The 27,354-nt window shown below is 34.2% G+C and overlaps 3 protein-coding genes across 5 annotated transcripts in view; all 3 read left to right on the forward strand.

Moving 5' to 3' along the window:
* LOC136819854 (uncharacterized) overlaps positions 1-27,354 on the forward strand; it is a 190,655-nt gene that overhangs the window by 137,185 nt on the left and 26,116 nt on the right. The window lies entirely within an intron of this gene.
* LOC136819858 (uncharacterized) lies at positions 16,135-20,915 on the forward strand. The gene is made up of 5 exons (XM_067076107.1): positions 16,135-16,326; positions 17,545-17,999; positions 18,570-18,762; positions 19,027-19,298; positions 20,252-20,915. The coding sequence occupies exons 2-5, from the start codon at positions 17,858-17,860 to the stop codon at positions 20,452-20,454; spliced, it is 810 nt and encodes a 269-aa protein (XP_066932208.1). The 5' UTR covers positions 16,135-16,326; positions 17,545-17,857; the 3' UTR covers positions 20,455-20,915.
* LOC136819853 (uncharacterized) lies at positions 22,986-26,876 on the forward strand. The gene is made up of 5 exons (XM_067076096.1): positions 22,986-23,154; positions 23,849-24,304; positions 25,062-25,254; positions 25,519-25,790; positions 26,067-26,876. Exons 1-5 carry the CDS (start codon positions 23,073-23,075, stop codon positions 26,258-26,260), a joined length of 1,197 nt encoding a protein of 398 aa, XP_066932197.1. The 5' UTR covers positions 22,986-23,072; the 3' UTR covers positions 26,261-26,876.

Below are 27,354 nucleotides of genomic sequence, written 5' to 3' on the forward strand. Positions count from 1 at the left end.
GGTGTTTACTATTTAAGATTGCTACACAATCGCTTCAATACTAAAAGTTTCAAATCATTTTGAAATGTTATTGTCAACTTTTTTCAAACGGGTTTTTGTTTGCTATTCAGAACATCAACTTTTACATGAGTCAGTTTTCTGGGCTTCCTTCATTCAAAGATTTTCATTTTTAAAGTAATTGGAAGTATTAAAATTTAATACTTTTCAAGTATTATGAGTTTATCTTCTTTTGTTTATAAAATTATAAAATTTTACTTGGTATTATTTTTAAAAGAAATCTTTTCATAAGAATTCCAAAACTAAAAATATTCGAGTTTCAAGAATTTTTACCCACTCAGCCCCGAATTTCGAATTTTAAGGATCTTCTTTGGCAAAAGTTTCAATTCTACTTAAATCAATATCTGTGACACTCACTTCTCACAGACCCTTTCCCATTTGAAAAATCGGCCAAAACACGTCACCAGTGGAAAATTATACTATATTGACTATATTTTTGTCCCCGCTGAAAAAAAGTAAATCCTCACTGCAAAATAGTGTGCTATTTTTCCATCCTGACTGTATTTTATGTCTCGAAAACAATGGAATTCAAATCTCCAGCCATAAAATAAACATGGGAATATTAATCCCCTTTGAGTTTTGGTCTAACTCTCATTGGCTGAAAAAATCCCACCGGGTCTGTGAGAAGAGGGTGTTCTGTGATTGATTTGTGTTTATAAAATCTTTGAGGATAAATACCTTTTAACACCCCTGTCTCACAGCCCCGGTGGAACTTTTTCCCACAGCGGGGGTAAAAACTTCTATCGAAATCCCAATGGGGATAGAAATTCTATTGTTCCCGAGCTTAAAATATCCAGTGGGGATGGTTTTGGACAGTAAATTCTTGCATTAAATTTCGAATATGGGGATGAAATAAAAGTCAATTTTGTTCACCGGGGACGAAATTTAGGCCAAATTTTTCAGTAGGACTGGGGTCCCAGCAGGTCTGTGACACAGAGACCTCTTTTAAAAGTGGATTACATATGCCAGCTACAGACTTATTCTATAATTAGAATCAAAAGGATCTGCAAAAACCATCCATAATTCTTTTTGTCATTTGTACTTTCAGTGAAAGAGTAAATTTAACTAAATTCTTAAATTCCTTAATTTTTGGGCGTGGTCTTTGTGGATTTTCTTTTATTGACTTATTCTAGTCACTTTAAATCAAGTTTTTGAAAGAATGTTAATTCATCGAACTAATTTAGCATACAGGCAGGGTTTGATATAGGCAATACGGTGAGGGTAAAAGTTACTTAACCACAAAACATTTTTCCAAAGCCAGCTTCAAAGAGCATTAATAGGTATTACTCTGACAAAAATGACTCTGACATCTTGTTCAGATTGTGTTTTTCTCTTGCTATCTTAAAAATGATTAGAATAGGGTAATACTGTAAACTATACAGTAGAGAAAATATTTGAGATTTAATACACCCCTGTCTCAGTGACCTTTTACGATAACTGTCTACCTGAAGATAGAGAGGAGGACACAACCTCTTCTCCCTTGATTGCTCTACTTCCTTGACCCTTTCCTTAACTATTGATCATCAAACAGATACATCAAGTACCGTTCGGTACTATTTATTAGAGTCTGGGGGTTGATTTCACGACCTTATGTGTACCGTTACTGATTGCGCTCACTTTGCACTTTGCACTACATCCAGTTAGCATAAGTAGCATAATAAAGAAACTGATTTGAGCATGTAATGGACATTCGAGTGGGCTTTTTAATCATATTACAATTTGAGTCAAAACACAGTATTTTTTTATCAACTTTTTTGGGTTATATTTGCGTGGACATTTTTGACCACACAAATGATCAAATATGCAAAACATAGCATATCCGTGGTATGAGAAAATATACCTCATAAAAATTTTTATGTTTATTATTAAAAGATATGGAAGCTACTAAAAAGACATATCTCTGATCTATCGTGGGCTTAGAAATTTTAATCTTGTTACTTTATAAATAGGGCAGTCAATTTGAGTGGGTAGGCATTAGTATTTTTTTCGGTATTTGCCTTTGACGAGGGAAAATTTTAACGTTTCTATAGATACATAAAAATAAATATCTACTTCCAAGTACACTTTCTTTTAATGAGTAAATTTTTAAGCAATGAGTAAAGCCTTGGCTGTTCTTATTTTTTTGTGATTTCAAGGCTTAAATGTTCTTAAAATGTTCTTATTATGCTTACTTCATTCATTGACTTAAAAGAGGGTTGCATTGAGCATTTTTCTCAGTCATTTCTTATTTTACACCCCTGTGTCACAGACCCGTTGGGTCCCACTTCCGCTCTGCTAGGAAATTGACTTTGATTTCATCCCCATTCAAAATTTAATGCTCAAAAATTGCACTCCAAGACTATCCCCACTGGATTTTTGAGCCTTGGAACAATAGAATCGATTTCCCCATTAGGATTTCAATAGGAATTTCTATCCTCACCGAGGAAAAAAGTTCCACCGGGTCTATGAGACAAGGGTGTTATTTTTTTAAAGTTTTGGCAAAAATTGAGCCTTATGTTCTTATCTAAAGTATAGTCACAAGGTTTATACACACCTCCTTAGCAACAACCGTAAAAATGGGGAGCCTGAAGTGTCAAAATGAGATGAAATTCGCTAGAGGAATTTGAGAGAAAAAAAAACTAATTTGCTCAAAATTTTCCCAGTCTCCCTGCTTCCGCCAGGCCTGAACATTTCCTTTAAACATCCATAACCTTCGCAACATAGGGATAAACATTGATAACACCCCTGTTTCAGTGGTCCAATAAAAAAGCATCGTCTCTGAGTGGTGAGGAAAATAACCATGAAATCTCGGCCTTCTTAAACTGACTTTTGGGTTATTCACAGGAGTTTTTAAACCGTAAACGTGAATTTAAAAGCCCTACACACTAAATACAAGATATTCGATCGCCATTGCAGCTCTTTCTGTTTTTAACCTACTTTTTAGAATACCGTATACTTACTGAGCTACGAAGGTGTTTTTCAGTTTACAAAATATTATACAAAATCAAAGCTAATTTGGCTGAAAAAAGATTTTCTTTGTTTTTCTTTCATACTGTACTAGTTCATCCCGAGACTCCTCGAGGACGTTTAAAACACGTCTCATAAAAAGTGTCTACGTAAGTTAGGGCAAGAGCCGTAAAGATGTGGATAACTCTTACCTTGTTAGCCTGTTTTTTTATCAGTAAATACTAATATACCAGTTTTTACCGTATTATAGAATGGAAAGTCAGTTTTATCAAATATGAAAATAGCTTTTCTACTATCGTGGAAAATCACGAAAAAAATCTCGACAACAAGTGGAGTAATGGGAACTCCCTTTAGATAAAACATGCGGTTATACCACAAAATTAAAAGATTCAATTATTTGAAATAACTTTTTTGCAATTCATATATTGCATATACCTCCGTGCTTTGACAATATCAAAGATTTAAATCTGTGATTTGTGGACAAAAATATGTGGAAATTTGTTTTCTTTTCAACACATATTCTAAACATTTTTATCAGCCAAGTTCGTTCCAGTTGATTTAAAGTAACACTTTAATTTTCTCATCGAGAAGCTGACGAGGATAAACGTTCATACCCCAATGCTCAATGTAACAGGCCTGGTCCCTGTGAAGAAAAAAAAAGAAGTTCAAACCCTAATTTTGCTTATTATAGTATAGTGTTTTTATACTGAAAATACTAAACTAATGGATTCTTGGCTGACAAGCAATCATCATCCCCACTGGCATTCGTCTACTTAATTTTAACCTCACAATAAGTGTGCACTTGGAAATATGATTTCAGTGTAGTCATTGAAACACCCAACACCCCTGTCTCACAGCCCCGGTGAAACTTTTTTCCTCAGTTGGAGTAAAAACTCCTATCGAAATCCCAATGGGGATAGAAATTTCATTATTCCAAGATTAAAAGATTCAGTGGAGATAGTTTTAAAGTGCAATTTTTAAACATTGAATTTTGAATGGGGATGAAATCAAAGTCAATTCCCTAGTGGGGATGAAATTCCAGCATATTTTGCCACCGGGGATCAAATTTTTGCCAAATTTTTCTGTGGGGACGGGTTCCCAGCGGATCTGTGACACAGGGCTGTTTTTACCTCCACACTAAGTGTTCACTTGGGAATATGATTTAGCCATTGAATGATGAGACTCCAGCGTATCATTGTTCTAGCAGGACGTGTATTGGATGCAGGGGTGGATCTAGATTTCATGTAGGAACTTAATTTGCTACAAACAGTATCTAAGGAGCGGGTTTGGCCGGAAGGGCAAAAAGGTTTTTGAAATTAGACTCTTAGACATTGAGATATGTAGTTACTGACTACCTCGTTGGGTTCGGTGATACGAGGCAGTTACTCAAAAGAAATTATATAAAAAAAGATTCCTCGATGAATAAAGGTATATAATGTTACCTCAAATTATTGTCTTTGAGTTTTTTAAAAGCAGTTTTTGAGGAATTTCTTTAAATCAAAAATTATATATCACATCAGCGATCAGAAAAAAATGTTACAAAACTTTTTGATAATTCTTTTTAAACTCTTTTAAAGACGTCAGCTTAAAACTGTCACAGTATGTAAAAATGAATATTTTTACCATTTTGATATTTAATTTATTATCTAAGTATTCACATCAAAGAAAATATTCCCTGTCAGCCCAGTAATCGACTAAGAATTTATGACAGTGCTGTTGTTAGCAGTCTTATAATTTCTAAAGTGGGCAAATTTTTTTTGTAAGAACATCCAACATTTTTGAAGCTTTGGATGTTTTTAACTTTTTGAGTTCTAAGCCTTAAAAATATTCTTAACATGTTCTTATTTTCACCATTTTGTGAGTATGTTTGTTCATTTCCCTATAAGAAATCGGGTGTTTTAGAATCCACAAGGCCTTAAAATGTTCTTAGCTTATTCTTAATATTTTGGTCATCGAAGCCTTATGTTCTTATATAGTTTGTTCTTATAAAAGAAAAGTGTGCATTGAAAAAGACTTCATGAAGGGCTACTACGTCCCTCCCTTCCTCTCGACAACTTCATATATAATAGTTTATGTGCCCACGAATAGGAAATATTTGAGGTAAATTCTTCCCTTCTACAGTACAGCATGAGTTTAGCACAAAAATCTACTCATCATTTTGCAATTTTAACAATTTTTGATGAGCGACAAAGTTACGCATTTTGAAACAATTTCTCCTCCCACTCTCACAAGCTTCTGTTTGTTCTATAGTGTTTTTACTAGTAGATAAAGTGGTTGTACATCGGAGAGAAAAACTCTGAGCACGCTGCAAGAACCAAAATCTGCTGCCATGGGAGATAAATCCCATGCAGACGAATTGAACGAGAATGAGGTATTGTACAAAGCAACAATTAAGGCACCCCATTCTCACAGACCCGGTATGATCTTTTCAGCCAGTGCTGAAACTTGATGGGGATTGATTGATTGATTTTCCCAGATTTTTTTGGCTGGGGATTTAAATTCCATTGTCTTATAAATTCAGAAATTTCAGTGGGAATGGGAAAAGTAAATACTTCGCAGGATTGGTTTATTTGATTATTTTCAGTGGGGACGAAAAATAGAGGATAATTTTCCAATGGGGACGGGATTTTTGCCAACTTTGTGTATTAAGATTCATACCTGTGTGTTGGTGCCCAAAAAACTCAGTGTAGAATCAAGCCGACAGGGGGTAGAGGGCGTCCCGACCGGTAACTGTGATACTCCCGCTTATATGCTACCAGGTTTCTCTCCCTTTTGAATAATCTCCCACCAATATATATCAACATTACAAAGATTTCGATGCAATGAGTCAAAACAGGAATAACTTTTAAAGAATCATTTTAAAAGTAAAATTCTCTCGGGTATCTAATACACCGTGTGGGCTTTGGATAAACGGAATGGAAATGAAAATTTTCAAATTGAAATTTCCTAAATAAGGGTCCCAATTTCAAGGGGTTTGGAAATCGAACTACTGAATACCAAAAACACAAGATAGATATAGTCTAAAATTCAGGCAACTTGGAGAAAAATAATGGACTGTTTTTAAACAGCTGAAAATATCTAATGGGTAGTACAATAAAGGTCATATTATATTGAGAATTTTGGTTAATTTAACGTTTTTCAAGATTTAAAGTTCTGGCGAGAAAGTCGATTCTGGGCTATCTCTTTAATTTAATCGAATATTTCAATTTGGGAGGAGTTGGCGGACTTCCAGGCTATATTCTGAGTCTTATTGGACTATTTTTGAACTTTTGGATCCTCAGATCCTAAGGTCTCTTAAGTCTAGCGTTAAAACTCAGAGTTAAAAATTTACCCTTCCAACCTACTTCAGAGCACTTACAGATCGATTGTGGTTCAAAAACTTCCCGGTGGATTTCCCTTTTTTCTCAAATATTATGACCTTGATTGTAGGTTTTAAAAAGGTCGGGGTTCACAAAAAAATCGAAAATTAAAACCTCTGGGAAGTGCTTTTATTGTCACAGTGGTCTTATTTAGGCCCGGTGAACGACGAATCTCGGCGGTCCAAGACACGAAAAAAGTACATCACGTTTTTACTCGAAATTTTTATGTACTTGTTACATGATTTTTATTTCTGATTGGTTCGAATTTATTGACACTAATAAAGTTATCAACTGAAGCTGTAGGGCATGTGAAATGGGAATAAAAACACGTGAACTTTTTCGAGTATTCACATGTTTTGACTACATTTGATGTGATTCTGTAACCTTTGCATTGCAAATCGCTGGTCAAATAATTCAGTTCGATGCATCAAGTACGTATTCACACTCATCAATACACAGGGATTGTTAAGTATCCACCGGCTAAAGCCCTGGATGGCATTTACAAATTTAATATGTGAATCATGTGTAACATATCTCGTAAGTGAATAAATGTGGGTCCCGTGTGGGAGGTATTATAATTATGTCTAACCAACGTCACATGAGCACTGTTAAAGCTTCTAGGAATATATCTTTCTGCACAGGCAAAGTAAGAATGCTGCTGAGAAAACAAAAAATGAGAAAATCTTCTCCTTGGAATTATTGCGTAGGACACAGACAGCGAAAATCTTACTCACTGAGAAAATAACTGTGACAGAAAATATAACATCTCTTTTGAAAAAGCACTACCGCTCGCAATCTTGGCATATGGTTTAAAGATTAGGTGACCCTGTTCATGGAAAGGGTATGACAAGGGTTGTACAGTTGACTCTCTCTAATTCGAACTCATCCAAGGAATTTTATTAGTTCGAATTACAGAGAGACTCAAATTATAGATATTACCTTATCACACGAATATTACTAGTCATTTTATTAACACGAATCTTGAAAAATTTCATGTCAATAAAAACTCTCTTAATTAAAACCAGCCGCACCACCAGTCGAATTAGAGAGATTCAACTGTATTAGTTAGTAGAAAATTTTGCATCTAACATTGGCTACCCTCAATGAGTCATGCTTTGTGTAATTCTGTCAATAGAAAGGCATAGTAAAACATGTTAGGTAAAATACACCTTTTCGACCGTAGTCGCCAATTACCGCACCTGCATTTTTTTGTCTGTTTTACCACCCTAAAAACGTCCCAGTCTTTTTTTTCGCATCCATAGATAATAGAAAAAGGTGTCAAAAAAGGATTGGATCGAGTTTAGGGAGAAAAATGCCCACACGGTAATTGGCGGGCGGCTACGGTCGAAAAGGTGTATAATATCAAGTATAACGTCTAGAGCAGGTCTCAAAAAATTTCAGACAGGGGCTTATCAATTTTGAATGTTTAAAAATATTTATCTGTTTTAAGGAAATAAATCATTTCTCTGCTTGCCTACACCTATTCTCAATAGGAATATTTTTCTCTATGAGTAAATGTAATTATGTCTAAACCACAAGACGCAGCAAGCTCTAGCATCCAGACCACTCTTAAATGACTGAGAAAATGTAAACATATAATTAAATAAACTTGAAAAAGCACAGCGTTGAACACTCCAGGAACGTAGAAAAACCGTAGGAGTTAATTTTCCGAAGATAATTGTCAAAACATTCTTAAGAAATTCTCACTTATCATAAATATTAGCAAAAATTTTCAGAGTACTCCCGATGGTAAAGAATATAGCTTTATTTACGAATCCAATCTTTCTGATATTTATGATGGAAATGGCTTCAGCAACGGAGTTATTCACAATGAGAGACCTACAATCCCACACAAAATATTTGAGACAAAGGAGATTTCCCTGCAAAATTTTAAACACCAAAAATGATTTTTAAGCGTGTTAAACTAAAGTTTGAAAACAGATTTTTAACTCTGAGTTTTAACACGAGACTTAACACTTAGGACCTTAGGATCTCAGGATTTAAAAGCTCAAAATTTTTTCAATCGGGCTTGGAATATAGCCTAGAAGCCACCGAACTCCTCAAAAATCAAAATATTTAATGGAAGAAAGTGGAAGTGCTAAAATAATTTAATAATTCTATGCTATAATAATTCTCCCCCGAACTTTAAATTCTGAAAAACCTTAAAATACACTAAAGTCTCAATATATTTCAAGCAAGATTATAGCAAAGTTTTTTTGTGCTCAGATCTCGATTGACTTTAGAAATCTCGAGAAAGCAATTCTTTTACGCGTAACCATATTAAGCTAATTTGGTTTTGATGTATGTAAATTCTAACCTCCTTCAAAAAAAATTGCATAAAAAAGGGAGGCGGGGTTATTAACAGTTATATAAAGTGAACAGTTTAATGACGATGAGAGCCTACACTTCAACTTCGAGTCTCAGCTTCAATCAACATGTAAGCTGTGTGCAACGGCATATCTTTACTAAACAATTTTTTCTCCGATATTCATTAAAATTCTTAAAATTCTAAAATTGACTCTCGCTATAATTCGAATTTGAATGGGAAAACTAATTTATTCAAAGTACAGAGAGATTCGAATTATAGAAATTATTTTAGGTTGTTTTTCCCTTGACGGGGATTAAAAACAAGATCGGATTATAGAAAGATTTGAATAATAAAAGTTTGAATTAGAAAGGTTCACTGTATATATTCTTAATCCATAGTCAAAATACACATTTTATTTTCTCGGTTGATATTTAGTTGGAATTGCTTTAAATCTTAAAAGTAACATAGCTGGGAATGCGAGAATTCTAAATTTATTTACGGCCTTACTTGGATAAAACTAAAAGCTGGTTTTATGATTCAGTTTTCCAGATAAAACTGGCTAATAACTATAACAAAAACATCGATCAAAGAATTCCAGAAGCCCTTCCTCCCTTATATGTATAGCTGCCTAAAGTTATGCTATCTTAAAATGATTGAATTTCTCCTTCATCGAACTATCATCTAAATTTTGTCCCGTGGTTGTGGGTGTATACAATATTATCACGATTTCCTATCTATGATACGGCCATAATACACGTTTTTCTTTATAAGAACAATTATATAAGAACATAAGGCTTCGAGGGCCAAAATATTAAGAACAAGTTAAGAACATTTCAAGACTTTGCGGACTCTAATACACCCGATTTCTTAGGAAAATGGACAAAAATTCTCAAAAATGGTGAAAATAAATGTTAAGAACATTTTTAGGCTTGAAACTCAATAAACGTGTACCCTACGCATTTTTTTTAATCTGATTTTGATCTTGCTTTCATAGAAAGTACGAGCGAGGAAAATCAATGATAAAGTGTAACCAATGCAAATGCAGACTCGAAAGATTGCACATTAGATAAGAGTCGAATTTAACGTTTTATCACATTTAAGCGGTTTTAATGACGTCAGCGAATTTTTTTATTTTTCCAAGTGCAAATGATTTCTGTAAGTCCTACACTAACTTTAAAGATTAAAAATTTTGTTCTACAGACTAATACCAATAAGCCCGTTGATTTGCAAGCCCAAAGGGCTAAACTCGAGAATCCTGGATGGGAAATGAAGACACTTTTTTTCTTTCCAGAACAAGTGACCCGTGTGTTTTTCAAAAACAAAATTTTTGAGTGATATCGTTTGCTTTACTCGTCACTTTTAAATCACAATCTTTTTCATATTGGATTGACATGGATGTGGAGCAAGATTGGTCAGAAAAAGGAAAAGAAAAACATTTTTTTGCTTATATCAGCATAAAATAACCATAGGCAGGCACTGTCCTGATATAAAATATGTGTCTGATATAAAACGGGAACACTTATGTAAAAACAACACCTTCAAGAACATAATTCGGGCATAATTCTTTGACAAATGAGACGATGGTTTTCTGACAGTCTGGTCTTAATTCAGTCGTATCATAAATACTTATAATCCAAAAAAGCGTATTATTGAAATACTTTCTATTAAAAGAGACAAATATTTTGTCTTAATGACTATGTTTTGATACATACAGTAACCGTCCTTTTTGGAATAAGCTTCTTGTTGACATGTAGGGAAGCAATGATTTATTTTTATCGCTTTAGATTAAAAGTGTGGGTTGAAATTATTCAAATGATTTCTCAACTTCGAGTTATTCCAGCTCATAACAAAATTGCCCTACTGCCTAAATTTTAAGCCTAACAATGATGTTCTTATATTTATCATCTAGTGAGTGTAGTTGATGCTCTCAAATTCGACATCCTATCATTCGATACGCTTCCCATTATTCGATAATATTGAAAGTCGACATCAATCTACTCTGTGTATCTCACGCTTATTGTAGCATAGTACGGCAATGAATTTTGAAATTAGATATCGGGTTTGTATACCGTCAACAAGAATATCTCGCAAACGACGTTCTACAATTTGATATTCCCTAATTCGATGAAAATCTAATCCGCCTTAAAAATCGAATTAGAAAGCGTCAAATGTATTTTTATGCAATTTCCTAAGAAATTTGGTGTTTTATGGTAAATATGATGATCTGTGTTCAGTCGAAAATTTCTATGTTTACACCAAAAACGTGTGTTGCCTTTTGCTTGAAACCTAAGAAAGCGTTTATACATTCATGAGTAAATGCATAATTTTTTCCTCAGATTCTCTTCATATCGTTTGCATCCAAACTTTGCAAGTTCAAGCTATTATCGACTACATTCCCAATTGTTTTTTGCTACAGTGTAATTTTCAAAGGTTGCCTTTATAGTCTATGTGGCACACTAGACGACTAAATTCGGGGGGGGGGTACTAGGGTTGGCAGATAAGGGGTATGTGTGGATGAGTCCTCCAAAAACCTGCCCTTATGGAGACTGATTTTTGCTGAAAAGGTGACCCTTAGAGAGACTTTTTTGAAAAGTTTTCTTCGATTTTTGAAAAATTCCCTAACCTTAGACAGACTATTTTACAATTTTTTCACTCTAAATCTAAAAAAATTCCAAAAATTCGTGAATTTTCCGACCCTTAGAGAGACTAATTTAAATTTTTCTGATTTTTGCGACCCTTAGAAAGACTTTGAAAGGTCAAAAATCCGACCCTTGCCGTCCGCACATACCCAACACCCATTTTTGCCTAACTACCCCCACCTCGGGGAATAAATCTAAGAAAAATTAGAATATGGGTGAATAAGACCCCGAAGGATATTGTTATACAAGCTTGCATTATCCCGTAACTATAGTATCGCAATCTCATATAACGTCAATATAATTATTACATATAGTATTACACGTTTTGTGAACGACTTAAGTCTAGGTCACCACCCAGTACTAATCTGCATTTTTTCCAGGCGTCTGTTTTATAAAACCTAATACACAAATCTCATGAAAACAAATCTGAAACATACATTGAACTTTTTTCCTTCTTTTGAGACTATTGAGACCATCTGTGGTCTCGGTACTGTCTTTGGAGTCTTTAAACAAGGTAGACTTGCTTTAAAGACTGACCCTTGGGTGGACTCAGATTTAACTACATTTAAATAAAGTATTGGATTTAAAGCCTCGAAATTACTACTGTAGAAGTAATTTTTCGATATTGACCCCCTTGGCATGAAATAATTCTGTAGAAAAAGCCCGTCGTCGTCGTTATTTATAACAAGCCATATGGTGAAACTTTTTCCCACAGTGGGGATAAAAATTCTATCGAAATCCTAATGGAGGTAGAAATTCTATTGTTCCGAGCATTTAAAATTTTAAACGGGGCTGTTCTTTGACTACATTTTTTTACATTGAATATCGAAATGGGAAAAAATTAAAGTCAATCTGCGGCTGAAATTGTAGGGTAATTTTCCAGTAATGTTCCGTCCCAGCGAGCCTGTGACACAGGGGTGTTTTATACATTGCAAATACCAATATTTATCGGATAATTTGCATCAATGTTATGTTTCATGGGAATGATATATAATTAGCCGGAAGAAAAACTTTCCCAGCATTAGGTCGATTTTCAATATTTTTTACAAAGCTGCTTCTAATTTTGTGCGCTACACATTTTTTTTTTTATAAGAACGTCAAAAGTTTTCGAAGCCTTCGGATGTTCTTAGTTTTTTGGATTTGAAGCCTAAAAATGTTCTTAAAATGTTCTTATTTTCAGCATTTTTTGAGCATTTTGATGTAATTTCTTAAGAAATTGCATGTTTTTAAGTCTCCAAAGCCTTAGTATGTTCTTAGAATGTTCTTAAATCTTTGGGCTCGAAGCCTTATGTTCTTATATAGTTTGTTCTTATAAAAAAAAACGTGTATTTCGAGAGGGTTTCTTTATCAATCTTAACAGAAAGGACAGAGATTTAATTTCTGTTCGGAGTAACAGCGAATGTGTGGAATCAACAATCATTTTTACACTGTAAAAATATATGGTTGACTCTCTCTAATGCAATCTTTAAGGGACCAAAAGTTTACGTTTTTAATTCGAATTACAGAAAGATTCAAAGCAATCCAATTTCGGGTTCTCGATTTAAAGAGGGAATACTATATGTAGATGTTATTTCATTTCGGCCGTATGACTACGTATGACTCATAAAGATTTATTTTGAACGCTGTTGCTAAGAAAAGCTAGAAAAAAGCAAAAAAAATTGCAAAATCAGAAATATATGAAAATCTCATTGATTGTGCTGTGTATAGGATGTTATTGTCACTAAATTCTCAGAACGTTTAAAAATAATTACATACAGTAATACATCAAAAACGTACCATAACCTTATTATCATATGTTTGTTCGACATATCATTTGACATATCATTTGAGATTTACATAGTACCCGATGACTCACTTTTTAATGCATTTAAAAATTTAATATTAGTCCCATACACGTTTTTTTTTATAAGAACATCCAAAATTTTTGAAGCCTTTGGATGTTCTTAACTTTTTGAGTTTTGTCTATTTTCCTAAGAAATTTGGTGTTTTGAGTCCGCGAAGCCTTAAAATGTTCTTAACTTGTTTTTAACATTTTCCCCATCAAAGCCTTATCTTCTTATATAGTTTGCTTTTATATAAAAAAACATGTATACATGAAAAGTTCCCAGCACTCTCTTTTCACGCGACGCATTTTTAAATTTTTAGATGCATTCGATTTTCAATCCAGTGCTTGTGTGAAAACCAAGTGACGGATCACGCATTTTGGATGGGAAATAAATGGTTTTGTTTCATGTCTTGGGGCTTTAAACCTAATACTTAATGATTTTTCGAATCTTTTTCAATTTTCAACGGTTAAGCTTTTCGATATCAACATTATACATTATACTTTGTTAACAAAAGTTTAAAAAAAACCTATCCTCGACCACAGTAACTTGTTTTGGTTTGCCTGGATAGCTAATACAAAACTGTGGCACATTTTTAGCGTAGGACAAGCAAGACACTAAAAATGTTTGGTATAAATTTTCCGATCATCAAGCAAAAATCGAGGGAAAATAGCTGAAAATCTTTTTGAATATCCCAAAAATTCTAAGATCTCTTGTGTAAGTACAGTAATAAGAAATCACGACTCATTTTAAAAAGATAATATCAAAAAACTGAAATCCCACAAGAAGGATAAAGTAACCATTATCTGTCAGTACGCCGGCAGAATCAGATAAACTGTAAACTGTGGTCATATCTATACTCACGTCATGCTTTCATTTGATACGTAAAAAAATGGATTTCAAGATTACTATCACACTATGGTATTTTAGATATGATACCACCAAAACTTGTCACGAGAAAATACTTTTTAACACACCTTTTCGACCCTCCGGTTACATAGTAATAATACACCTTTTCGACGGTAGTTGCGCGGTCAGGCGCGTGCCACTTTACTATTTAATTTACTCCCCCCTAAACTCGATTCAATTCTTTTTTACACCCTTTTCTATTGTCTTTAGGTGCGAAAACTAAGACTGGGATGGTTTTAGGGTGAAAAAAGGGACAAAAAAATGCCCGCGTGGCAATTGAGGGCTACGTTCGAAAAGGTCCCCCCGAAAAGGTGTATTTCCTGTATAAATGTTAGTCGTAATTTTACCAATCAGCCCTTCAACCACCCCGAAAATTCCGATTTCTTCGACTTTCAAAGTTTCAAAGACGCTTCGAAATATTAGCAAGAGTGAAGAACAAATTTTTAACAAAGACGCTTTCTCAATTTTTTGAGCCATTTTGCTCTGAATGGTAATGGTGTCTCTCTCTTCGCCCGGTAACTAGAACACACCCCCTTCTCACAGACCCGGTAAAACTTTTTCAGCCAGTGGGGATAAAAATAACGGACTGAATCTTGATGATGGGGGTCGATATTTCAATATTTTTTATGGCTGGGGATGTCAATTCTTTTGTTTTCAAGTCAGAAAATTCAACGGGGATGGGAAAAAAGCAGCATACTTTGAAGTGAGGTTTTGCTTATTTGATTATTTTCAGTGGGGACAGAAAATGGAGGATAATTTTCCAACGGGAGAATATTTTGGACAATTCTTCCAGTGGGAAGGGTTCCCAGTGGGTCTGTCAGAAGGAGGTATCAGAACTTTTTTACCAAATTTGAAAGCTTTAATAATCAAATCTGATTATTGGTAAAGATTACGAGCGCTCAAGCTATCTCTGTTATGAGGTTTTTCCTCAATTTTGAATTAAAACATTTTTATGAAACAACAGCGGGATATGACAGTGTTACAAAACTCTAATCCGGTGATAATTCTTTCTCTTGCAAAACAACATGGTTTATATTAAATCGTATTTCTTTTTTTTTAAAGCGATGCGTATTATGCAATAATTCTATATCATAGTACATAGTAGTTCAGAAATGAACGGAGAAACCTTTTAAATCTAGAGTCAGTCATACATCTATATCATAGTATATAGTTCTTGTTTAAAATTGATACAAAGGTTTTGATACCTTATCTCCAAACTCCGTTGTAATTACTTAATAAAAAAATTGGACAAATTCCCCATTCCCTAAATCATAGGTAGAATATTGTGCTAAATCTCGAAGGGACAGAGAGAAACCTTCAACATTTCGTTAGCACGAAGATATGGCACACAACATTGTTTCAACGTTCATCTAATGTTCATAACGTCCATATAACGTTAGATGAACGTTAAAACAATGTCGTGGGCCACTAGGCTTCTGCTCATTCTCTAGCAAAAAAGTTTCTTGTATGAAGTATATCTTTAGAGGTCTGCTATTCTAACTAATGGGCCACGCGTTTTAAAGGGTAAATAGGCTTCATTTCCTATCAAAGAGTTCGGATTCTAACTCCTTCGGGGCTTCAAACTCAATGGTCTAAACATACATCTGCGTAACCTATAATGTAAATTTACATCCGCACATACCATGCTATAGAGCCGGTGACAAAGCTTTTTCCCAGCTTATTATTACTCAAAAATCTTTTGGGAAGAATTCGACAAAAATTTATGTTCTTAACTTGTTCATAAGACTTTGGCCACCTTAGCCTTATGTTCTTGTATAGTTTGTTCTTATAGAAAAAATGTGTAAGAGCCTTTTGAGGCTCAAACAATTCTGTATACAAATAAGAACCATCGTCAACAAAAATTACTTGTTCTTACAAAAAAAAGTATATTTCGAAAGATTGTTCCTCTAATGAGTCATAATCAAGTACATTCTTATCAAACATGTCATTATGTCCCAAGAGACTTTTAATAATTATGTACCCTCCTTCAATAATTTTCGAATGCCTAATTAAGAAAATTTGTACAATTATATTTCTTTTGTTTATCACATCCTCCTTTGGGAATCAATCAAATTATAAAGTAGAGAAAAATGCATACTGAAATTGACACGACACACATAAGCAACAAACAGAGGCTTGTGGCAAGAAGACATCAAGAACAATTTAAACGCGTTTCACGAAATTTTATCTGCACGATTTGAAAATGTTTCTTTTCGTCAGTCTTCTGGCAGCTTTTGCTGTTGTTCATGTTCAATCGTATGCCTTATTGGAACCTAAAGTTGCCGGTGAGTTAACTATGTATTGAAAATCGAGATTTTTTTGAAAGGTTGTTATATTTTCGAAAATATATTTTTTGAGTTTATAAATTTTGAAATTTTTCAATTTTTGCGTACGAGATGCTCTGATATGCTGGGAGCCGATGCTTAAAAAAAAATTATCAAAACAGCTTTAGCTTTGTTTAGAAAGGTACTAAAAAGCTTTTTATAAGAACATTCAAAATTTTTTAGGCCTGCAGATGTTCTAAACTTTTTTAGTTTTAAGCCTTAAAAATGTTCTTAAAATGTTCTTATTTTGACCACTTTGAATATTTTTGACTATTTTCCTAAGAAATAGGGTGTTTTAGAGTTTAAAGCCTTAAAATGTTCTTAACTTGTTCTTAACATTTTGGCCAGTGAGGCCTTATGTTCTTTTGTTCTTATAAAAAACGTGAACCTTACGCAGAGTTTTCATCATTACACTATTAAAATGGTGGGTAATTAAGCAAGATAATTATGGAAATTCTCACAAGAGCAAAATGACTCACTCGAAAGATTATTAAAGAAAATTTTCTATAATTGTATTGGGCGTGCATCATTTCAAAATATTCCCAGAATGCAAAAGTAAAAGTATTTTTATGATAACGTCTTGGTTGTAAACCCTTAGCAGCTTAACCTCTTAAAATGTTATTATTCTTAACAATATGTTCTTTCGGGTTGGTCTAAAAAGAAGGTTAGCCAATTTGGCTAGGTTGTAGGGTAGTCGTATATTTCACAAACCAGAGTAAGAAAAAACTTTCTAGATGATAATCCTCCATTGGAGCCAGGGGGGGGGTAAAATTTTGTAAAAATATTCTAATTATTCATTTATGATGCTGAAGATATTCAAAGATTCAACTTAACTTTAGTATGTTTTATCCAATATTTGAACTTAGACCTTCTGAAGAAGGCTCCTTTTCTTTTAAGAAACTACTGTAAATAGAAGTATGAAGCTTCAATGGCTAAATCAAGTAAGTCGAGCACATTTTACTCATGCGCGACTTCTTTAGAAATTACACAAAAATACTTTTAAAAATGGTTCAAAATAAGAACAATTTAAGAACATTTATAGTCTTAAAGCTCGCAAAGTTTTTTCTCAAAGAACAGTCGAAGGCTTAGAAACTTGGGATTTTCTTATAAAAACGTGTATTCCTGGATGCTTTTAATTGGTCAACAAATATTGACAGTAATACTTCTATTTCATTTAAGAATTTGCCGTCAAGTGTGATGATGACTCAATTGCTGTTTTTTCAACAAGACCGCTTTGGATGAAAGACAAGATGGTATCAACAACAACCGAACATGGCAAATCTATTTCGAAGGTCAACGTGGTAATGGTGGTTGTACAACATACCATTGGGATACCAGTAAACAAGATGCCAACTTTGGAGCAGGGGGAGCAATAACCAACCCATCTGCAGACCTTCCATCTAATGTCCATATCGGCTCGGCAGTCACAAGTTGTGGAATCAATGTTTTTGCAGACGCCATCAACATTATCTACAACACCACTGTCATTGTCATGTACGGTGAAAATCCAACTGCTGGAATTGGACGTGAAGAGTACAATAAGTATAATGTCATGTGTTTGAGAAACCGCACTGTCGAAACCGATTTGAAAAATTTTAATGTCACTTACATCAAAACTGGAAAAGCCTCTAAAAGTAAGAAATCTTATGTCTGCAACATAAAACTATATTTTAACGTTATACATTGTAGTCTCTTTAACTCGAACCTCTATTATTCGAATGTCTTCTAAAAGTTTTTGGTCCTTCAGTTAATAAGTTAAAAGTTTTACTCTTTAACTCTAAATTTCCTTAACTCGAAAGAATTTGTATTCCCTTTCCGTGTTCGAGTTACGGAGACCCCGTTATATTATAGATATGATGTTAGATTGACCTGATTTTGACGCTTCTGTGTTTGCTTTAAATAACTTTTTCCTTTCGATAATGAAGTCCAAACTGAAGAAGGAGAGAGAAAGCGTTGCAACTTTTAATTACTTTGAGAATAGACACAGTTTTTTATTTTTCTAAAAAACCGATGCATTTTGGGATTGTTTTGGATTCTATTGTAATACACTCAAAACAATTCAACAATGCATCACTTTTGTAGAAAAATCAAAAACTCCGATAAGTTCTATAGTATTGTAACAGATCTTTGAAAGAAAACAAGGGTTATCATATCTATGACGTTTAATTCGATATATTGCTAATCTATTCATCTTTACTGTCTAGATAACACTGCGGATTTTGAATTCTCTCTCCTGCACTCGTCTATCGCCGGTCCCTCGAAACCAGTCTACAAACTTGGAGAATATATCAAATTCACTCTGACAGCAGTGACATCACGAACGGAAATAAAAGGTGTGATCCAAAGATGTTGGACTACCACTGACGGATCAGCCAACTCGTACGATTTAATAAATGGGTAAGATTGATTCAAGCATTCGAGCACGTTCATCTCCATAATTTTTTTATAATTATTTTTAAGTAAAACTCCTCTTATCGAAAAACCAAATCTTGCCAGCCAGGTTATTTTAGTTTTCAATAGTTTATATCAGGTTTCATGTTCCAATGGATAAGGTCTTTGAGTTGTACCAAATTGAAATATCTTAAATTAAAAAATATTCAAAGAACCCCCTCCCTCGCATCCCCAGAACTAAAGCAGATAAAAATTCGATTTTCTCCTTAGGTGTCAAACAGAACCTGGAACTACCTTGGTAATAGTAGCTCATCATAGATCCGTCTTCAAGACCGAAGCTTTCAGATACTTAGCTTCAGACCATAACAAAATCCATGTTCAATGCATAGTCAAAGTGTGTTTACAGGCACAAACGGGTTCTGGTTGCGATCAATGTACCGTCTCTGGGCGTAAAAGACGTAGTTCTGATGACACTACAGAAATTGAAGGATTTGAAGCACCCACAATGGTTGTCAAGTCACCCGCTTTCTACGTTGTGAAAGGTATATTGATTGACTTTCAGGCTCGTCAAAACAGCGGGAGTGTACAGGGTTTCCAAAACACGAGAGTGGTGACCACGACAGAACACCAACGTTTTCTAACTGGGATCACACAGAGAAATGGGATGGAATAGAAAAAGTGCTTCTCTGATTACCCGAAGTGTTCTGATCGTGTCAATTGAAAACTCTTTTGTTTTACCTGTGTTTATAAAAGTGGTTTTATGTTTTTCGTTTTTGATCCATTACTTTTTAAACTTTCAGTATCCAGTAACAAATTTTACACTAACTTGTAGTCTGAAAAATTATCATCACAATGATACCAAATTATTTCTAAAAAAATTGATAGAAATTCATCAAGGACAAATTTGATTTCTTATTTTCGTGCACCTTAGCTTTTAATCTAATTATGTGGTGATGATGCCGTTATATCATTAGAATCGCTAGAAAATGCTAAGTAAGATCTTTTGGTATAAAAGAGGTCTCCCCAAAATATAAGCCCTTAAACTTTCCGCATAATTTCACCTGAAACAAAAGAATTTTGTCATACCACTCTAATTATACAACTTTTTTAAAGCAACAACAAAGAAAATTCATTAGCTCAAAAGAAACTCCCTTAAGGACAAAGGACCTGTTATATGACAAGCCGTTTATCTATTGTTCTGAAGAAGCTGTTTTTCCATCTCTTTACATTCCTCTGGATCACAATTCCAGATAGTGAAATCGCCTAAATTATTTTTTGTTACTGAAAAAAACAGTTTTATTCGGAAATACTGTACTTTTTAATTCTGTAGCACCAAAAGAAAATCCAATGGTAATAGTTTTCCATATATATAAACTCCTAAAAACACACTTAAGTTGATCTTGTGTGGCAAGAAATTATTTCGACAAAACGACTTTTCCCTATCATTATTGTTGGTTCTTGCAGGCCCTTTCAAAGTATTTCGATTCTCTTTCAGATTCGACCACAAGCGATAACGATGCTCAAACATCATCCTCCAATATCCTCAGTGGAACAAACGGATTAATTGTCATCATTCTTTTGGCAACTTTGGTGTTTGTTATTGCTGCTGCCATTATCAAGAAAGTTTTCTTCAGTTCACCAGCTGCTGTTGCTTTCCAAGGCCATGTTGTTTCGTATGATAACAAAGCTCTCACATAGATGAAACCTTGTCTTTGCTACAACATTTAAAGACCACGTTCATTCATGATATTCATGACGTAATGTTTTCTACGGATTCCGTAGAGAACATTACGTCATGGATATCATGCATTTGGTTGTAATACTATCGTAAACTTTAAGATATACCTTAGTAGTTCTGTATTTTTTACAATATTTCAAACACCTACTTTCCAGTTACAAATTTTCTCTTCTTTCGACTTAAGATGCGCTGTGGCACGTAAAGTGCAGCAAATTCGATCCTTTTTTTTGCTTTACTGGGTATTGGGTATGGTAGTTTTTAATTTTACATTTTTTATTTTTGTAATATCTAATAAATGATTTTTTTTGTAAACAAATTAATATTTTTGTGACTCTGTAAATAATAAAATACACTAATACGTTTGTACTAAAATTGACAAAGACAACTATATGCATATCAATAGTTCAATTCAAAATCAAAACACTTTCTGCACGACTTTCTGCTTATTTTCTTGAGTTACACTATAAAAGGGGTCAGGATCGTAGGGAAATGGGCAAAAATGATCACAGAAATGGTCAAAATAAGAACAATATGAAGTCACAGAATCAGTTCACAATGTTAATTTTGTCGACCGCCGGAGGCGGTTTCTAGACTTCATAGTGGTACGTTAATCTCGTTTTGCCTTGGCTCATTACTGTGTCTACCATTTACTTCCAGGTTTTTAACTTGATTACCCAGGTGTTTCTCTTTTTTTCCCTGAATGTCTTTTATTCGGAAATGAATAATCGAGACATGAAAAATGACTATATTAAATCTGTTTCAATTAATAATCTTAAATGTACTGGAGATGACATGTAGGCGTTAATAATGTGCGCGCGCTCTTGCGCGAGCGTGATGCATGATGGAAGGCGGTCGTTTCAGTGTGGTTATATCCACACGTGAACTAGTAAGATATATCTTTATTCTCTTCTACTCTTTAGAGTAAATAAATTATTTTTTACATGGCTAGTACAGTAATTTAGGCAAGTTCGCAATGTATGTAGACCTGAAATCGTCGGGTTTTCACTACCGTCAAATTCGAAATTGACGGACTTTCACGTCCAACATTTTCGAAGCGTCTGACGTGCATGCATTGTTAGATCTAAACAATTCGTCAAAGTCTTCACTGTGGTAAATTTCGTAAATTGACTGACTTTCATTAAAATCCAATTCCATTAAAGGTTTTGTTTTTACATAAGTGTTCCCGTTTTATATCAGACACACATTTCATGTCAGGATAATGTCTTGCTATTGCTGATATAAACAAAAATGTTTTTCTTTTCCTCTTTCTGGCCAATCTTGCTCCACATCCGTTGAAGATTGTACTCTAATTTTTGTCCCCGCAGGAAATAACCAGATGAGAAAATCCTCACTGGAAAATATAGTGCTATATTTTCCATCCCCACTGAATTTTCTGAGTAAAAAACAATAGAATTCGAGTCCCCAGCCATAAAAACAAGGGAATATCAATCCTAATCGAGTTTTGGTCCGCTATTTTTACCCCCACTTGCTGATAAAACCCCATCGGGCCTGTGAGAAGGGGGTGTCCTGTAACTTGTTATTTAAGGTAGATACAAAAAATCTGAACACAGCAAGGTTTGGATTTTTCTAAATAACCTGTCGTGATTTTTAAAACAATAGAAAAAAACATCACTGTTTTCATTTGTTTGTTTGTTTGTTTATTTATCTTCTTTATTTTTCAATTTTTGAAAAAATTTTATCCTTAATTCTCCTTGGAAATATCTTTCCAACGGTGTGTATAAGTTTCTAACATAGGATAAATGGGTGCTGCGAAAATGCTTAAAAACATACTTTCGAGACAGGCTTAAATTCAAAAGTTTGCTCAACAATCGAAGCACCAAGATGATAAAACAAAAAATAGTGCTGTGGTACAACCACTTAGAAAAAAAAACAAAAAAAAGTTGGTATTCTATTCTTGAAAGACTACTCGCACTCAAAAATTATCGATGTTCTTATAAAAAGAACGCTTGTATGCATGTTTATTTATATCTTTCATTAGAACTCGACCTATAGAACATTAAGTGTGGAATTTGGGGAAAAACTGTTAAAACATGATCAGAACATTAATTCAAAAGTTTGCTCAACAATCGGAGCGTCAATATGATAAAACGTCAAATAGTGCTGCAGTACAGCCACTTGGAAAAAAGATTGGTACTCTATTCACAGACTTTTTAGCCTGCTGGCTTTGTTCGTCGTTCGAGTTATTCGGAAATTTGTTTCGAGCTTTGGTCCTTAAGTTATTTTTTGTTTCCATTGCTCCCCAAGCATTTACAGTTTTCTCATTAGTGCGTGTCATGTCTGCAGATCTAAAAAGACCTTTACTAACTTTATATGGTCCTAAGTAGTAAAATAAGTACCCTCCTTCAATCATTTTTGAATGCCTAATTAAGAAAATTTGTACAATTATATTTCTTTTGTTTATCACATCCTCCTTTGGGAATTAATAAAATCATAAAGTAGAGAAAAAAAATTCAGAAATGGACACGATACACATAAGCAACAAGCAGAGGCTTGTGACAAGAAGAGATCTAGGAAAACTTATACGCGTTTCACGAAATTTCATCTGCACGACTTGGAAATGTTTCTTTTCGTCAGTCTTCTGGTGGCTTTTGCTGTTGTTCATGTTCAATCTTATGCCTTATTGGAGCCTAAAATAGCCGGTGAGTAAACTATGTATTAAAAATCGAGAATTTTTATTTTCGGAAATATATTTTTTTTAATTTTTATAAATTTTGAAATTTTTCAATTTTTGCTTACGAGATTCTCTGATATGCTGGGAGCCATTGATTAAAAAAAGGCTATCGAAACAACTTTAGCTTTGTTTAGAGACGTACTAAAAAGTTGTTTACTGTACACGTTTTTTTTAATAAGAACATCCAAAATTTTTTAGACCTGCAGCCTTATAATGTTTCTAACGTGTTCTTATTTTTACCACTTTCTGAATATTTTTGATCATTTTCCTAAGAAAATGGGTGTTTTTGAGTCCACAAAGCCTTCTTATCTTGTTCTTAACATTTTGGCCAGTGAGGCCTTATGTTCTTTAATTTGTTCTTATAAAAAACGTGAACCTTACGCAGAGTTTACATCATTACACTATTAAAATGGTGCGTAATTAAGTTAGATAAACTACTGTATATAAAAAACATGAAGTTTCAATGGTTACAAAAATACTTTTAAAAATGGTTCAAAATAAGAACAATTTAAGAATATTTATAGTCTTAAAGCTTACAATGTCTTTTCTCAGAGAACAGCCAAAGGCTTAGAAACTTAGGATTTTCTTATAAAAAACGAGTATTCCTGGATTTTTTTAATTGGTCAACACATATTGACAGTGATACTTCTATTTTATTTAAGAATTTGCCGTCAAGTGTAATGATGACTCAATTGCTGTTTTTTTCAACAAGACCGCTTTGGATGAAAGACAAGATGGTAACAATAACAACCGAACATGGCAAATCTATTTCGAAGGTCAACGTGGTGATGCCTCCTGTACAACATACCATTGGGATACTACCAAACAAGATGCCAACTTTGGATTAGAGGGAGAAATAAGCAACCCATCTGCAGACCTTCCATCTAATGTCAATATCGGCTCGGCAGTCACAAGGTGTGGAATCAATGTTTTTGCAGACGCCATCAACATTATCTACAATACCACTGTCATTGTCATGTACGGTGAAAATCCAACTGCTGGAATTGGACGTGAAGAGTACAATAAGTATAATGTCATGTGTTTGAGAAACCGCACTGTCGAAACCGATTTGGAAAATTTTAATATCACTTACATCAAAACTGGAAAAGCCTCTAAAAGTATGAAATCAAATGTCTGCAACATAAAACTATATTTTAATTTTATACATTGTAGTCTCTTTAACTCGAACCTCTATTATTCGAATGTCTCCTTAACTAAAAGTTTTTGGCCCTTCACGAGTTAATAAGATAAAACTTTTACCCCGGGGGGGGGGTACTACCCTTGTCGACCGACGGGGGTGCTCCGCTGAGGTTCGAAAAATGGACCCTATGTGGGACTCGAAATTTGCGAAAAAAGTGACCCTGAATGGGACTGAAATTCCAAAATTTTCTCAAATTTTCTACTTTTTCCCAAAATTTCCAAAAAAAGGCACCCTACGAGGGACTGATTTTTCTATTTTGGTGTTTTTGCGACCCTACCTGGGACTCGTGGAGGTTATAAAAGGTACCCTGACCAGCGGAGCATCCCCGTAACCCATCTTGCCCTAGTACCCCCCCCCCCCCCCCGGGACTTTTACTTTTTTACTCTAAATTTCCTTAACTCGAACGAATTTGTGTTCCCCTTCCGTGTTCAAGTTACGGAGACCGCGTTATATTATAGATAGGATGTTAGATTGACCTGATTTTGACGCTTCTGTGTTTGCTTTAAATAACTTTTTCCTTTTGATAATGGTAAGTCCAAAATGAAGAAGGAGAAAGTATGCGATCCAATTTTTATTTATTTTGAGAATAGTATTGTAACAGACTTGAAAGAAAACGAGGATTATTATGACGTTTAATTCGATATATTGCTAATCTATTCATCTTTACTATCTAGATGACACTGCTGACTTTGTATTCTCTCTCACGCACTCATCTATCGCTGGCCCCTCGAAACCAGTGTACAAAGTTGGTGAATATATCAAATTCACTCTATTCCTGACATCACTACGAACGGAAGTAAAAGTTGTGATCCAAAGATGCTGGACTACCACTGACGGATCAGCCAACTCGTACGATTTAATAAATGGGTGAGATTGATTCAAGCATTCGAGCACGTTCATCTCCATAATTTTTTTATAATTATTTTTAAGTAAAACTCCTCTTATCGAAAAACCAAATCTTGCCAGCCAGGTTATTTTAGTTTTCAATAGTTATTGTCAGGTTTCATGTTCCAATGGATAAGGTCTTTGAGTTGTACCAAATTGAAATATTTTAAATTAAAAAATATTCAAAGAACTCCCTTCCTCATATCCCCGGAACTAAAGCAGATAAAAATTTGATTTTCTCTTTAGGTGTCAAACGGAACCTGGAACTAGCTGGATATCAGCAACTGAAGCAATATCCACCTTTAAGACCGAAGCTTTCAGATACTTATCTGCCTCTGAAAACAAAATCTTTGCTCAATGCCTTGTCCGTGTTTGTCTGGATACTCAAACTAGCGCTGAATGTACACTTTGCCCTCCTACTCTCAAACGTAAGAGACGTAGTATCGAAGAAGAAGAAAAAACCAGTGTTAGACAAATGGCTTTGGTCAAATCTCCAGTTTTCTACATCATTGATAAAGGTAGGTAGATTAAGAAGTGATGATCGAGTGATCTAAGATGTCAGTATTACGATCTGGAAAACGGAAAATCAAGGCGGCTTTTTTCGAATGTAAAAATCCAGGGTGTGGTCAGTAAAACGAGGTCGAAAAATCCTCTAGGAGGAAGCTTTGGGTTTCATTATTTACTGTATGTTTGTGTCGATTAATGCCTATTTGCTGATACAGAGGGACTTCAACAAGAGGTAACCAAACGGAACATAAAGATATTCCTTTTCACAATATTTTGTTCTTTTATAGATACTCCAGCCCAAGGAAACCAAGAATCTTCAAGTGTCCTCAGTGGAACAAATGGATTGATTGTCATCATTCTCTTAGCAACTTTGGTGTTTGTCATTGCTGCTGCCATTGTCAAGAAAGTTTTCTTCAGTTCACCAGCTGCTGTTGCTTTCCAAGGGCATGTTGTTTCGTATGATAACAAAGCTCTCACATAGATGAAACCTTGTCTCTACTATCAACATTAAAAAAGCAGGTTCATTCATGATATTCATGACGTTGTTTTTTCTACGGTAATCCCATACCCCAGTTTTTAGCCATTGATGGCAAATTTAAACTAGACAAAAAATTTAAAAACAATACCACTACTGGCAAAAACTGGGGTCTTTCCGTAGAAAACATTACGTCATGAATATCATGCATTTGGTTGTAATACTATCGTAAACTTTAAGATGTAGCTTAGTAGTTCTATATTTTTTACAATATTTCAAACACCTACTTTCCTGTTACAAATTTTCTCTTCTTTCGACTTAAGATGCGCTGTGGCACGTAAAGTGCAGCAAATTCGATCCTTTTTTTGCTTTACTTTGTCTATAATTTATGGCCTAAAGCTTTTTCTAAATGATTATAAAGTAAATATAGGATACATTGGATTTTTTACTTGCTTAAGCGGTTTGAAACTTTAAGAATTATGGAATACCAGATTGGGTATGGTAGTTTTTAATTTTACATTTTTTATTATTTGTACTATCTAATAAATAATTTTTTTGTAAACAAATTAATATTTTTGTGACTCTGTAAATAATAAAATACACTAATACGTTTGTACTAAAACATGCAGGCACGACGGAAGCTTTTTATATCTGGTACGGCGAATGAGGAAATTTAAGCGATTTTATAGCGAGTTTACCGACGAAGAGGAAAACTTCGGGTATTTTTGTGAAAATCTGGTACGGGCGGGCCGCCGTACCTGCTGTACCCGTTGCGTCGTGCCTGAACATGACAAAGACATACATATTAATAATTCGATTCAAAATATCAAAATATTTTATTTTCTTGAGTTACACTATAAAAGGGGTCTGGATCGTAGGAAAATGGGCAAAAATACCCACAAAACAAAATAAGAACAATATAAGAAGTCATAGAATGAATCAGTTGACAATATTAATTTTTTAGGATATATCTTTATTCTCTTCTATTCTTAAGATGGAAAGAAATTATTTTTTACGTGGTTAGTGCAGTAATTAAAGAATTTTAGAGAATCTTTCAGCGGTTGTGACTATATTTTTACAGCGTTCTTAGCATGCAATAT

This window comes from Clytia hemisphaerica, unplaced genomic scaffold, assembly GCF_902728285.1.
Source record: "Clytia hemisphaerica strain Z4C2 unplaced genomic scaffold, Clytia hemisphaerica genome assembly, whole genome shotgun sequence".
Taxonomy (NCBI): domain Eukaryota; kingdom Metazoa; phylum Cnidaria; class Hydrozoa; order Leptothecata; family Clytiidae; genus Clytia; species Clytia hemisphaerica.